The following is a 14927-nucleotide window of genomic DNA, read 5'->3' as shown; positions in this document are numbered from 1 at the left end:
TCTGGCCTCCTCCCTCATGACAAATGGGCAGCTGGGTCAAATTTGAGCAAGTAGTATAGTGACCTGCCACGTGGGTTGTACCACCACTATTGTTTGGCCCAAAAGTCCCTTCATCATAACTATTCCAGCTCCAGCTACAGATTTCCAGGCTATGCTTCTAATGTACTTAGCCAGCAATCCATGAAGGAGCACAACTCTCAGGCTGTGAAGCAGGGAGGGCTCACAAAAACCAAGGAGATTTTGGAGACTATATCTGGTGATCACTAAACACATCCCTTAGTCTAAAAGTAGGCATTTGGGAACCTGAAGAATCCCCTTGCAAATGGCAATTTCATGGAACAGCTCCACAGTGATTTCTCCTCTTTTCAGGTGGGACTAATGTCAACTGGGCATCTTGGCCACTGTAAAACATCTTCAGCACCTACGGAGTTGGGGGGAGCCAATTCTTTTTAATGGGCCACCCAGGGAAGCGCTCTGCTTACTTCACATTGTTACTGCAGCATTACTCCATAGGATGACCGTGTAACCTGAATACTCTGATCTGCTCACCCAAGGGCACACACTTCCCCATTCTCCCCTCAAAACAGGCCCAAGAATAAGGCTGATTATTCTCGCCTATTAATTCTTAACTCGTTATGAGGCTTAGTTTTCAGGGCATGAATACCAACTTCAGATATACCCACAGTTCTCTGGGCCTTAAATCTTTTGTCAATAATACAGCAAACACTTTTGTCATTAATAGGTTACAGCCGAGTATAAAAAATAGGGACAAACTCTTTCAAACAAAGAAAGTTTACTCCAAGTTCTTTGCAAATATTCCTATTTCCATTATTACAAAACATACCAAAGAATTGTTCAGTTTACTCAGTTTTAAAGAATCATAATTTACAAAAAAATAAATAGCTTTTATTCTAAGTGAAGACACTTATCTAGCCTTTAGGTCAGCAAATAACTCTTAAAAGTCCACATTTCCAGAGTGGTAGATATTTGGATCCATCTGAACTCAAACTGCAGTCACACCGCCATTTTTCTATAAAATAAGACTGAATGGAACTGGAGAAAACACAACTTCTTTTCTTTTGTCGTACTAAATAAACAAAACCACTTGAGTTCCTGGAACTAAACTCCACTGTAACTGAAGTTCTGTCAGGGCTACTCTAACACCCGCACGTTTTAATGACTAAGAAGATATATATTTTTTGGAACAGTAAGAGAGCACAAGCATTAAGAATCAGTAGGAGCAGCCTCTAGAGAAGGTTTCTCTGTTTCCCTAAGGCTAATAGTCCTGGATATGATAGGGTTTTTCAGTTAAATATGAGACAATGAAGTGCAATGACCAATAATACTACAACCAAATTACAATAAAGTATATAACTCTGAAGCCTTTGATCAGATAAATCCTTACTCACAAGGGTACCCCTTCTCCCACTGGCACAAGTGGTACTTTTCACATAAGTAATGACCACTGAGCGAATAAAAAAGGGTACAGAATTGAGTGCTTAATATTGCAATACATTTTTTTGTATCCAAGCATGAGTTTTGATGTTAGAGTGACTGATATTCCACATCTGCTTAATAACTACTCTTTTAACAAGGACTGCACTTTTGCACATCAATGAGATGAATACACTTCTGCAAACCTGCTGCTATAAAATAAACACGTATGAAAACTAACATGCTGCATAAAAGCATTAACATATAATACGTGCCAAGATGAGACCTGACACAACAGTATTTCACAAGGAATAAAAACACCAAGCCATATTGCTATTCCAAAAAATATCCTGAGTGTGTCCCATGGCAGATGGTTCTTAAAATGGTACATATCAACCAAATAAATAGGTAATATTTTACCAAGATTTTTCAAACAAAAGAGACCTTCAGAACACAAGCAAATCAAAACAAAAAAGGACTTTTCTTGCTTTCAGAAGACTAACACATTTTTGGACTGTAGTTTGATAGCTCAGAGGCAAAAGATGAAACAGGTCTAAATTTGGTCTTTAGCACAGTACATTCGCAACTTCTACTTCTTACAAAATAAATCTTTGAGAAAAAAAATTGAATTTATGTTACTATTCTCTTTTTCCTTGGTAAACTTAGATTTTTTGGATAGAGGCATTTGCTTTGAGTAGCAGAACAAAGGAAGTCAGAGTTCTCAAAATCCACTCAATGTGTCAAATTGTCTAGTCAGTCAATTTCCACCCTTCTTCTCCACACGTACAAGCTAAGTTCTTGTATTACACCAAGCCAGAATCTTTGGCCATACTATAGAAAATGCCTTTCTTCTCCAGTAGATTGGCCGGGGAATCACACTCTACAATTTCACCTTTGTCGAGGACTATAACTCTAAAACAGGAAAAAGAAAACAAGCAGTGAAAATACTGACTTAGCTGAAATTTTAGAAGTCTTTACGTAACACCTCTCAGCCACCAGAAAACAAAACCAGCTATTTACAAGAGCTTTCACAAAAGGTCAAATTTGCCCCACCTCACTAATCCTACTGCAGATATACTCTGTGCTTAAACTGCCTGTTATAAAAACACTACAACTCTGAAAGCTAGCACTCAGGGAACCCGGCATTCAGAGTTGAAATGTTACCTGCAACTTGCTGCCATCTGGGAGAACAATACTGCTAGAAGGTGCTCCAAGCAAGAGTGAGTGTGTGCGCGCACGCGCACGCCCATGCATGATCACTTCTGCTACATATATGTTTGGACGGCCTGCCCCAAGAAGGCACTCCAAGCAAGAGAGTGCGTGCATGCACTTCTGCTGCATAAATAGCTGGAGTGCCTGAATTAGTCCTAAGTGAGCGTTAACAGCAGTGGTGAACCCCTGCAAGTTCACTGCAAGTAAAATACCCAATTCTCTTCTGTCCCATCAACAGTGTGACTCCCCAGTACCACTACAGCAGTCTACTGTAAGGTCCAGAAATTTGTAGGAGTAAAATACTTGACTCAGGAGCCTTATGAACCTACTCTTTAAATCCAAGAACAAGTGCCGCCCTCAGCCACATCTGTGCAAACATGATGTGGACTATGGGGTTACACAAGAAGAACGAAGGAGAAAACTTGGCTCTCCAAATGCTTGTGCTGGGGACATGCACACACACAAAGAAGTCAGCTGAAATCCCTGGGAACAGGCCAAGCAAACATAAGGAAAATATTTTTAAAAGTTGATCAGTGGCAATTTTTGGCTAAAATATACCTAAAAGATACCTGTTAAGTGTAATATACAGACACTAAAGACCATTACAACACTTTACCTTTCATAATCCATAATAGTGTTTAGACGGTGTGCTATAGTTAAAACAGTGCAGTCTTCAAACTGAGTCCGTATTGTTGACTGTATAAGATCATCAGTTTCAAGATCAACAGCAGCAGTGGCTTCATCTAAAACCAAGATTTTGGACTTCCGAAGCAGAGCCCGTGCAAGGCACACAAGCTGACGCTGTCCAACGCTTTGCAGAAAAACAGTAAAGGTAACTGTAAGAGGAAACTTGTATTTTGTTTCAAACCCTAACTTTGCTCCTATGCAATCTTTTGTGAATTTAGGTGCTGAGAGTCTCGCAAGGTTTAGATGGAATTAACTCAAGTGCTGGCACTACTACTCTAAAAACTTAAGCTTCTTAAAAGTAACAAAGGTTTTATAGAGCTTTCATTTTTAGAAAGATATATGGAAACAATTCATAATGTGTAAGTACACCCACCTACAGCACTGAAATAGCGCAGAGAGTGGTAACGTTCTCCACAGTTTTGTATCTGAAATGGTTTGATGGTCACTTTATAATCAGTAGACTGAATGTGTTTATTTTGGATTAGTACTGCACTTATTTTACAGCTGCAGTATGAAACTTGCATTTTGTTAGGTACAATTCTATCTCCAAATTATAAGCAGCTACAACAGCCTAAGTCAACCAAAAACGTTCCTAAGATGCCCAAACCAATAAATACAAATCTACTCTATTTAACATACTGTTTAAATATGCACTTTTACTTACATGGCTGAAGTGTTTAAAATAAATATTTTCAAAACTCCCAATTGTTTGGTGTGGCAATTTTACACTAAATGTTTTTTCTTTCCCCAAGGCAAGATATTCAGGTCTTATGCAGTGATTAGAAAACACAGTTTATTTATATTGTTTGGGCTGTTTTGAGGTCTAAAATTGATTTTAAGGTCCATGGGTCATGTATGTACTGGACCAATAGAAGTGGTAGAAATATACAAACGTGTTTCTCACATGCTGTCAAAAGTTTTAGCTCTAACAGTAAATTTTCACTGCAAATGCACACATTTTACTATACCTTAGATTCTCTCCACCTTCAGAACACTCATGATTAAGTTTATCAGGAAGAGATGACACAAAATTTTTCAAGTGAGCCAATTCCAAAGATGTCCAAACTTCTTCATCAGAGTATTTGTCAAAAGGGTCAAGATTCATACGCAGAGAGCCAGAAAATAATACTGGATCCTAGTCAGGAAATAGCATGCACTCAGCACTTCTACATACAAACAATATGGCAAAAGTTCAGAGTTCCCATTTAAATGGTAAAGCAATGGCATACTTTGTAGGCAACTAAAGAAAAACTCTTTAGAGCTTTTTTTTTTTTTTTTTAAATAAAGTGACTCATTTTTTTGCTTGGAAAATGCATCTGCAGAAAAACCTCAACCTAGCTGCAGTACCAAAGATTATCTACAAACATCTTCAATTTAAATGCCGAAACATCTTCTTCAAATAAAATGGCATACGAAAAATAGAATGAGCACACACTCCCATCAGATTCAAAGTCTAAACTGGCTGCATCAGTAAGTGCACTGTGTATAATAAGACAATCCATGTTTACAATCGACTTGTTTCATTTCCTCTTATGGCAACTAGTGATAGCAAAGCGTGAATCTAATAGGAAAATGATCAAAAAAGTGCAAAAGCAATGTAATTTCCTGGCCAAAGCTACCATCCAGACCTTTGATAGATGAGTTACAGAAAATCCTTTACACTTATTTAAATACAGTTCATTCTGCATTACTATAACAGAAGAACTGTAAACCAAATGCTGCATAATAGTAACTCATAAGTCCAATAGTTTCAAAAACCAAATTCAAAGATACTTGATCGCCCAGCCTAGGGTAAGAAACTGACAGTCATGCAGCAATTGATAAGCAGACATCAAGCCCAAAACAATAAACATGATCCCCAAACCCTCAGAACCAGAGTGCTCAACAGCATACACCCATATGATTAAGGTTGCTGCTCAGAGTTCCTCAGCAGAAGTGAACTGCAGCAATCCGACTTGATTTGCAAAGTCACAGTAAAAACCGTGAAATTTACTGAGCACTTCAGTAATTCAGGTGAAAAAAGTCTTCACCCTGTAAAATGCCATTTACAGATGTCCTCTATTGGTTCGGAAGAGCTAGAGATTTCTAAATCCACAAAGGCCCACGGACCTGGTCAGACCTCTGCACTTATGCTGAGCAATTTGCGGCACTGGGACATGAGTAACTACTGAAAGGCTGTGTCTACACTACCACCCTCCTTCGAAGGAAGGATGGTAAGTAGGGTGCTGGGAATTTACTAATGAAGTGCTGTGCTGTGTACACAGCACTTCATTAAGCAAATTCCCCCCTGTGGCAACTTTGAAATTCTAAACTTCTAAGTACTGGCTCGTGTCTAGCCACGGCTCACCCGCCGGTACCTCAAAGTGCTGGAGCAGCTTCGAAGTCCCTTTACTCCTCAAAAGTGCAGCGCAGCACTTCATTAGTAAACTCCCTAATTACCATCCTTTCTTCAAAAGGAGTGTGGTAGTGTGGAAAAGCCCAAAATCTATTATAAAGGGGTTAACACCCTGAGCTCAGTTTCAGAAGGTTATGGATCCTGTCTCCATGCCACCCAACCAATTCAGATCCAAGTTTAACTTGGATCTGATAAAGCCAGGGAAGCCTTCCTAAGCCAGCACAAAAGCCTGATACAAAATCAGCTGAGGTCAATGGAAAGAGTCCCATTGGCTTCACAGGTGATGGATCAGATAATAACATATATTAATGAAATGTGCATCCAGTTGATTAAAGCCTCAACAGCCTTAAGAAATCAATTATGATATTGGCAGGAACTTTCCACCCACCTGAGGAATTATGGTGATCTTGAATCTCAGCTCATGCAGCCCTATTTTTGCAACATTAACTCCATCGATGATAATCTCTCCCTCCGCTGATTCATTGATTCGAAATAAACCTAGAGTAAGGGAGGATTTTCCAGCTCCTGTTCTTCCAACTATTCCCACCTATTAAAAGGTGCACAGAAAGAACTTACCATTTACTAATTCATGGGAAAAGGATAAAATCAAAGTGTTACTGCGAATCTCCTGAAGAGGCTATGGGTTCAGAAGACCTTGTAACGCCTGTGTCTACCCAGTTCAAAGCAGCTATGTTAAGCAAATGAACAACTAAGTTGGCACAACAACCTTCAGACTGCACATAATCTCAGTGTCACCTGGAAAAGCTCGGGGACCTTCCTGGACAGGAAAATGGAACTGTTATGAAAACGCTAATTAGAGAAATGCTGACAAATTTCACATCACAGCTGTTCTTATCTTTATATGTGTTCTGGAGTTAAATTTGTGGACCTATGGATTCTCATCTTGTTTTTCCACCTGAATTTAGGACACAGTTGTCCTCACTAACATAATACTCAGTTGCACGTCTGATCACGAAGTTACAAAAATGTGCCTTTTTTGGATCTGCAAAAACAAGATGACAGTTATGTTAGTCTATAAGAAGCCACAGGACTTCTTGTTGTTTTGCAGATACAGACTAACACGGCTACCCCTCTGATACTTTTTTGGATCTGTGCTTGTGTGGTTTGTACCAATGCAAACTGCTGTGTAGTTAGTTTTTAAATAAAATAACATGCTAACCTACATAAAGGATACAGAAGTCAGTAAAATGGGATACTTGACATTACTTTGGTTCTAATTTGCCAAATCATTTTGCTTGTATTGAATATAAAAGGCCATTGATTAAAATCAGATATTCTCCAGTACATTTATTTATATTTTTATAGTAAAACAGCACACACACAAGAAAAACAGTGAGCAAGTGTAACCCACAATGTACAGCGGGGCGTGTTTGCCACACTCTAACTGGCAGCTGGAGTGGGCTCTTATTGTCTTACAAAGACCAGCCACTAAAGGACTTACTCTTAGCTCCAATGGCAGAACCTCATCCTTTTAGGTGTTGAATGTCTCAGGGCTCAAATCCCAGATGAAGCACAAGGTTGCTCACCACATGATAGCTTACAAAATGAAATAGAGTTATAAGCAGCAAACCATGTCACTTACCTTCTCACCTCCGTTTATGGTCACATTTATATTTTTTAGAACTAAATCCAAGTCCTCCCGGTAACGTAAGCCATAGCCTCTGAACTCCACTTTGCCTTCATGAGGCCAGTTGTTTGGTGGGGCAGTTTGCTCAATACACCATGGAGCCTGAAAGAACAAATTGACACCCCCACCCCACCAAATCCATTCATTCAGTTAGATCATTATTAACAACACTGTTACTCTTCTAGAACCACCTGACTGAGCAAACTGAACAATAGCTCCACTAGGGGGTTGGATAAGTTAAAGAGAGAGGCAGAAGTCTTGTTTTCAATCAAGGCTGTCCTGGAAGAACACAAATTCAGCTGCACTGAAGACACTGACATTGCAAATTTCAATGAAGGACAAGATTTTACTCAAAAAAAGTTAAGAAAAATGCGTGTCTTGATTAAAACAAGCCTCACCTGTCAGGATAAGTCTCTCTACAACTGCTGATGTGAGAATAACAGACAGCCAACCTTATGAAAAACTGACCTTGCAACAGTTACAAGCTGCGCTGCCAACCTGGAGAGTCTAGAAGACACTTGCCTGAGATGTGAACATTGAACACTTTGCATGGTAACAACAAAAAAAAAAAAAAAAGGACTGGTTTGGACTTCAGGGGGTGCGCAAACAGAGCAGGGTTTCTACCCTAATCAGCAGCCACATGATAGCAGAGACCCCATGGGGTCATTACCAGGGCCAATCAAAACAGTCTTCAAAAAATCGGGAAACTTTCGAACAGATTTGGTTTTGGAGGAACCACAAGCAGAAAGGAGGAGGAACTCTCTGATTTGTACCCACCCCAGGCATAACTCAGACTGGGCTGAGTTTTCATTGAAGGGTTTGGTTTCCTAAGAATGCAATGCGGAAAATAAATCTCAGTGTGAAGGAAGGAAATTAAGAGGAGAAACACTCACGAACAAAAGATGCTTACATGAGTCATCCTCAGACCGAAAATTAATTTTGCTTAATTCAGTATTGGCTAGACAGAATAGGGCAGTCAAACAAAATCCAAACGTTTATCAATAACTGCCTCTATAAAATCTTCCGGATCCACTGACCATCAACAACCAAGACCTGTGGCAACTGACTCACCAACTTCCTGCCAAAGAAGGTGGCAATGGATTGGACATACTCTGAGAAAGCCAACCACCACATCATAAGGCAAGCCTAAAGTTGGAACCCTCAAGGAAAAAGGAAAAGAGGGCTCCCAAGGCACACCTGCTGGAGAGACCTGAAGGGAGACACTAAAGAGACAGGACACACCTGGGCAGAATTGGAAAAGTTCACCCAGGACAGGAAACATTGGTCAACGGTTGTCAATGACCCGTGCTCCAAGATGCAGGAGTGGAAGAGGCTTAGTACTACAAGACAGAAGACAAGGCTATCCACATATTAAGTAAATAGTGATAAAAGAAACATGCTAAAAGTGAGAAAAAAAAAGAAAAACCAACCAAAACCTGCAAAGTTAGCATTCTGCCAGGAGGGGGCATTCACAACATGGAGTATGACAAAAACTAACTAAGCAAATTCCAAATAAAAGCATCTCTGGATTCCCTTGTCAGTAAGAGCTGAGAATCTGTAACTGCAGCAAATTCAGAAGAATGGCAAACAACAAAAAACATTCTTTTAGTCAGAAACCAATACTGTAGTCTAAACAATTAGGAGCAGCGTTCACCGATTGAAAAGAAGTCTCCCTCCTCTCCTGTTAAATAAACGGCCAGCATACTACACAAGCCTGCATCACTGGGTAATAGCAGGGAAGACCTTTAAACTTAGGTGCTCTCAGAGGAGAAGCTCCAGAACCTACAACCAACAATGTACCTCTTTCTCCATTTCGGAGTATTCTTTGACTCTTTCCACAGCAACAATGTTTGTCTCCAGCTCTGATGACATGCGAACCAGCCAGTTTAAGTACGTTGTGATCTGCAAAAGGAATCGCGAAATATAGCCTTTGCAAAACAAATGACCATTAACATAAAGAATATTTAGCATGCAATACTGAGATGAAAACCCAAAGTGGCATCTGCACATTAGATGCATACTAGACAACACTTGGCTTTAACCTGGGATGGGAAAAGCTCTGACCACCTACAGCTACGAAAGGACACCTTCCAGGATCAAGTTCTACACTCAGATGCACATGTGCAGCGGGAGCTGTCCAAGTACAGAGCAGAACATGGTCATTAGTGTGATCCCTCCACCAGCTCTTTTGTCCTGCTAGAGTCAGGGTCCATCGTAATTTCTTTTCAGTAGTTCAAGAAGTTTCTCCTTACACACAGGAAAGGCCTTCGCTGCTCAACTTCGAACTCTTGATCTCTTTTCAGTTCTCATCTATAAACATTTTCCCCATTGCATGCATCACAACTGCACGGTCTCTCGAGGAATTGTTTCATGACGAATTTGGGACTTCAGCTTGCATGTGACTAGAGACAGATCAATTCTCAACTCTTATTACACTACCGATGTATATATGGACACTGGGATGTGGTCACGAAGCTGAGGAAGATTTCCTGAAGTGTACTACCTGCAGTGAATAGGACACTGAGAGGCCAACTAATCCAGGGCTGAGGCTCTTGCGAGCTATCACAGCAAACAGCGCTCCAAAGAGGACTACACAGTTCCCCACGTATTCCAGCCGGATAGCCAGCCACCTATCAAACACAGACAAGTGATTCAATTTTCCAGAAATATGTAATTAAACAAACAAAAATTTCAGGATGAAAATGCTTCAATCTCTTCTAATATATGATCACATCGTGGCGTTTACATGCGCTCATCCCCACATTGCCAGTAACAGGGGACATGGCACATTTGGAGCTATATGGTCATTTCCAGAAGCTTGGAAGCACACGGAAGTAACTCTGAGGGACAGAAGTGTCTGATTTAACCCTGAGCCTGATGGGACTCAGGCACCCAACACAGCCGCGGTTAAGCTAAATGAACAATATGAAGAGAGAGGGAGAGGGCTCCTGGAGGTGCTGCTCTGACACTGCTTGCACATGCCTAGCACTCATTCAGCAAAGGTCTGGGAAACGAACCTCAGCAGTCCTGTTCTATTTTACAAAACAACAAGTAGTCCTGTGGCACCTTACAGACTAGCAGATATTTTGGAGCATCAGCTTTCGTGGGCAAAGACCAGAGACGAAGCCGGTCTTTTCCCATGAAAGCTTGTGCTCCAAAATATCTGTTAGTCTGTAAGGTCCCACAGGACTTCTTGCTGTTTCTGAAGATACAGCGTAACACAGCTGCCTCTCTAATACTACTTCATAAACTAACTCTAAGTACATGCTACAGTAAGCAAAAACTCGTGGCAATGTTTCTGGCCCCCGCCCTACCGACCTCATTTTAGCAAAACTTCCTCTGAAATCAGTGGGTTATACCAAGGCACGGAGTAACGATCAAGGACTGTAGAACTGCACCCTCGCCATACAACTGCTCTCTGTGTGCTGACTCAGCCTGCACACCCAGCTACCTGTTTGCTACAATGCTGGGGTAGTACGCTTTCTGGTTTTCATCCACTCTTAAGTCACTCTGATGTATGAAACGCTTTTGCTCCTCAAAGGCTCGGATGACGCCGACACCCAGGAGAGTCTCGTTAAAGTGCGAATACACAGGAGAGCGGCTGACCGATTCCAACCGTTTCAGCTGGCGAGAGGTGGCCACATAAAATCTCTGGAAATCAAGTTGAGTAGAGAACTGTAAGTTTAAGGAGTAGGTAGAGCTGGGACACAATTGCAGTTATTGTTAATGGCCACAAGGAGTCAAGGGAGTCAATTCTCACCCAGACTTTTACTCTGGCTAAGAATCACTTTGAGAATCCCATCACCACCCAGCACTTGGAGAAATCCAATTAGCTTTTATGCAAATGCACTGATTCACGATTTTAAAAGCAGAAGAAAGATTATATGATCATCTAGTCTGCCGGCATTTTTAAGAAACGTGGTAAAAACAGCATTGTGGGGACCTATTTACCACCCCCCTATGAAGACTTTCTTTCAATACCATTACATTTAAATATTCCTATTCGCTCCTGTGCAGTCGTTACAATAAAATGATCCATAATATTAAAATTATTCATGGTTTGACACATTGTCCCATTCAGGATGACAAAGTAGAGAAGGCTCGGCAAGCTGGCAGGTGGCCACGCACAGCGCACTGCACATGGGACCTGTAAATGGTCAGTCAGACGTAGACTCAGATCACAATCACACTGAAATCTACAACCTAAGTAACAAAAGTTGGAAAGAAATGAACACTGGAGGGAGAATTCCATGGCCAACGTTACCTACCTGCACAAAGAAGTAGACAAAACCCAGCGGTGGAATGACGATGGCAGCGATTGGCGTGGCCAAGAGAATGATGATACAGGCCCCGAAGACATTAAACATGGAGCCCATGAACATTTTGATTATCTGAGGGATCATAGAGTCTATCGTGTCCATTTCTTTAGAGAACCGGTTCACTAAGTTCCCACTGGGAGTTCGTTCAAAAAAGCTCATGGGAGACCTAAGAATACTGTGAAGCAGGTCAACATGTAGGTATCGTGAGGCAAATATCCCCCCTATTGACACAGCCATTGAGTAGCCAAACACAGCAATACCTGAAAAAGAAAAATGAGCTAACTTTTTCCCCTCCCAGAACAAGAACTTTTTTCCTAATTATGCTTATTCTTTGTTTTAACAATAAAGGAAATCTAAACCTCATTAAATATAGTCACCACAATTTCAATCAACTGATTCTTACTGAAGGCAGATAATGATGTGAACTACTTGGACTGAGAGATAAAAGATTCTTCAGGGAAAGTGGTACACTCATCTGAAGGAAACATATGCCTTTCGACGTGTGATTTCCTAGCGTCTGCATGCATGATCTGCTTAAACTGCGCACTGCTTGAAAAAGCTGTTTATTTCTCATTGCAAGACTTGATATTACTAAAGAGAAGTGGGACATTGTGCCTGCTTAATTTCAGGTCAGACAAGGCCTGTTTGTGCACAGAATAGATCTAAGCAGGCAGCAGTTCCTCAGAATATTTGGTCAATGTGTCTGAATCCTGAGGTGACAGCACCCATGTAGCAGTCTAAGGCTGGTTTCATCTACATGGCTCAAGCAATCCAATGCCGCTGCCCTAAAACCGCCAGTAAAGCTGTCAGAGGATCAAAAAGTGTGGGGGCAGCTTCTGACCACTGAGAACTGGATCGAGACTCGATTCATTTCATACAGGTCAAAGAGCCAATAGGTGGTGGTAACATTCAGCAAACACAGACCTGAGATGGATTTTAACCAGCTATCCTAGAGGCTAAGCCTTCCAGATCTGATAACCAAACTAGCTTAGTTTCTGATACTGTAAGAAAACCAAATGCAATAACTGAATAGCTTATTGCAGTGCTTTAAACTTTCCCATAAAAAGCCAACTAAAGCTCCTGGCAGCAAAAGATTCCTGAGGATGTTTTCATGCAGCGCTGGACACACTAAGTCACTGATCTAACAGTTGACCTAATATTTTGAACTAGTCAGTTTCAGAGTAGCTTAACAGATCATTCCAGGCAAACCTTGAGAAAATCCCAGTGCTCCGTACACTCCTAGCCGGACATGCGTGTGCTGCTGCGTCCCATTAATAACAGGATCATCTGTCCATAAACTTAGCCAGTAGTTGGAAGCCAGAGAGGCCACATGGTTACACAAAAAAAGGAAGAAGCTCAGAAAAGAGATGAAGAGTCCAATGGCTTTCATGTACTCCCAGTACACTGTTGCCTTTACCTAAAAATGCATGAGGGGAAAAAAAAATGTCACTTTATACAGGAAGTATCAGGCCTGAAACACCCATATATTTAAACACCATCTATGGCCTGGCGAAGTCAGAGGACTTTTTACAGAGGTTTACATCTTTATGGTGGGCCACAAAATGCCTATTAGCTCTGAGCCAGAGAGCCCCTGTCTGGTCGCACCCATGCCATGTTCTAACAGTGTGTCTTGCAAAGGTTAGCTCAGTGACCCTCAACTGCCCGGGATGTTGGCAGGCCCTGCTGCCTTAAAAAGCACAGAGAAATTGAGACAGATTAAGCGACTTCCACAAGGACATACATAGCAGAGCCAGGAACAGAAGTTGGGACCCTCAACCCGTGTTTCTGGGCTTTAGCCATAAGATCCTCCCACCTTTTAACACAGTGATACTCAGTCCGTGACTTTCAAGCCACATGTGGCCCTTTGAGATAGAGCCTTCAGCTCTGCAAGGCTCCTTCCAGGAGTGCCCTGATTCTCAGTGCTCGGTGGGAACCCCACTCATCCCACACCCTGCCCAAGCACTGCCAACAGCTGATTTGCAGCACTCTGGAGGCAGCAGGGCCAGACTAACACAGGGGATTTAGGGGCCGCAAAAAGACTTCAGGGAAACCAAAGATCCAGATCTTCTGGCAGGACCTCTCTTAGCCAAGGGCTGCAGCCACTAAAGCACCTGCGTTAATCCAACTTCTGGGGAGACAGGGGGAAGGTGGCTCTGTATACAGCTGTCCCCTACCCTCACTGGGCTGGGGCTGCATGGAGACCAGGGGAAGCTCTGACGTGCTGTCTGTGTGCTGCCCCTGCCTGCGGGCACCACTTCTGCAGCTCCCACTGGCTGGGAATCCCAATCAACCAGAGCTGCAGGGGCAACACTTGCAGGCGAGGGTAGCAAGTGGAACCACCTCCCCTGCTCCCTCCCCGACACTGGCTGTCTCCAGAAGTGGCAACAGCCAGGACAGGCAGGATGCTGCCCTAGCCAGGCAGCACCACAAAATGGGGGCTGCCTGATGCAGGCAACCTCCACCCAACACAGCTCTGAGTACCCTCCCACCCCCCAAATGCGGCCAAAACCTTGCACCCCCACCCCAACCTCCTACCTTGAGCTGCCTTCTGCACCCCAAAACCCCCATCCAACCCCAGCCCAGACCCGGAACCCCCAATCAGGCCCTCATCCCCTCCCACACTTCCTCCCTCTCCCCCAACCTGGAGCCCCCTCCTGCATTTTGAGCCTCCCATGCAACAAGTCAGCTAAATTTAGCTTTCATTGTACTGAAAATTTATTTGAAAAGTTGGAGTATTTGTATATTTAATAATTGTGCGTGTGTTCGGCGGGGAGAGGCACAGGGCAGAGAGGAGTCATGTGGCTCTTTTAGTTAATCGTGGTACAAAGGTGGCTCCTGAGTCACTTCACTGCAAGCACAACTGTTTTAGCTACAGCTACAGGCAGCTGGGGGTACACCCACCAAAGGCCAAACTGTGAGCCCAACGTTATTGCCCAATATGGACGGGTGGGACTTCAAGATATAAGCTACATTTAAGGAAGATTCAAGTGAAATAATTGACATCTGGGCTAAAGCAGAGAAGTATTTTCCCCTTAAAGATCTAGCTCCAGACCTCTGATGAAAAACCCTGGGCACGCTGGGATTCAGCACTTGGATCCTACAGTGGAAACTTGGTTTTAATCCAATTAATTCTGATCCCTCTAGAGTGCAGCTCAGCTCACAGAACTAGTCACAACCTTGTAGCCTCTTTCCAAGAAGTGATTGCAATAGAGTTATAATTAGCAGCTGAAAT

The 14927-nt window shown here is 42.3% G+C and overlaps 1 protein-coding gene across 3 annotated transcripts in view; it reads right to left on the bottom strand.

Moving 5' to 3' along the window:
* Window positions 1-585: 585 nt before the first annotated feature.
* Window positions 586-14927, bottom strand: part of ABCC1 (ATP binding cassette subfamily C member 1 (ABCC1 blood group)) — a 108827-nt gene continuing 94485 nt past the window's right edge. For all 3 annotated transcript variants that reach the window (XM_075011051.1, XM_075011050.1, XM_075011052.1), the window contains 10 exons: window positions 12905-13112; window positions 11645-11955; window positions 10828-11027; window positions 9880-10006; window positions 9177-9278; window positions 7332-7478; window positions 6117-6275; window positions 4302-4468; window positions 3263-3457; window positions 586-2346 (listed from right to left, as the gene is read on the bottom strand). In XM_075011051.1, coding sequence (XP_074867152.1) covers window positions 2238-2346; window positions 3263-3457; window positions 4302-4468; window positions 6117-6275; window positions 7332-7478; window positions 9177-9278; window positions 9880-10006; window positions 10828-11027; window positions 11645-11955; window positions 12905-13112 — 1725 coding nt within the window. In that variant the 3' untranslated portion in view covers window positions 586-2237. The remainder of the gene's footprint in view (window positions 2347-3262; window positions 3458-4301; window positions 4469-6116; window positions 6276-7331; window positions 7479-9176; window positions 9279-9879; window positions 10007-10827; window positions 11028-11644; window positions 11956-12904; window positions 13113-14927) is intronic.

This window comes from Carettochelys insculpta, chromosome 16 (assembly GCF_033958435.1).
Source record: "Carettochelys insculpta isolate YL-2023 chromosome 16, ASM3395843v1, whole genome shotgun sequence".
Lineage (NCBI taxonomy): Eukaryota > Metazoa > Chordata > Testudines > Carettochelyidae > Carettochelys > Carettochelys insculpta.
This window is presented reverse-complemented; position numbering and strand designations above follow the sequence as displayed.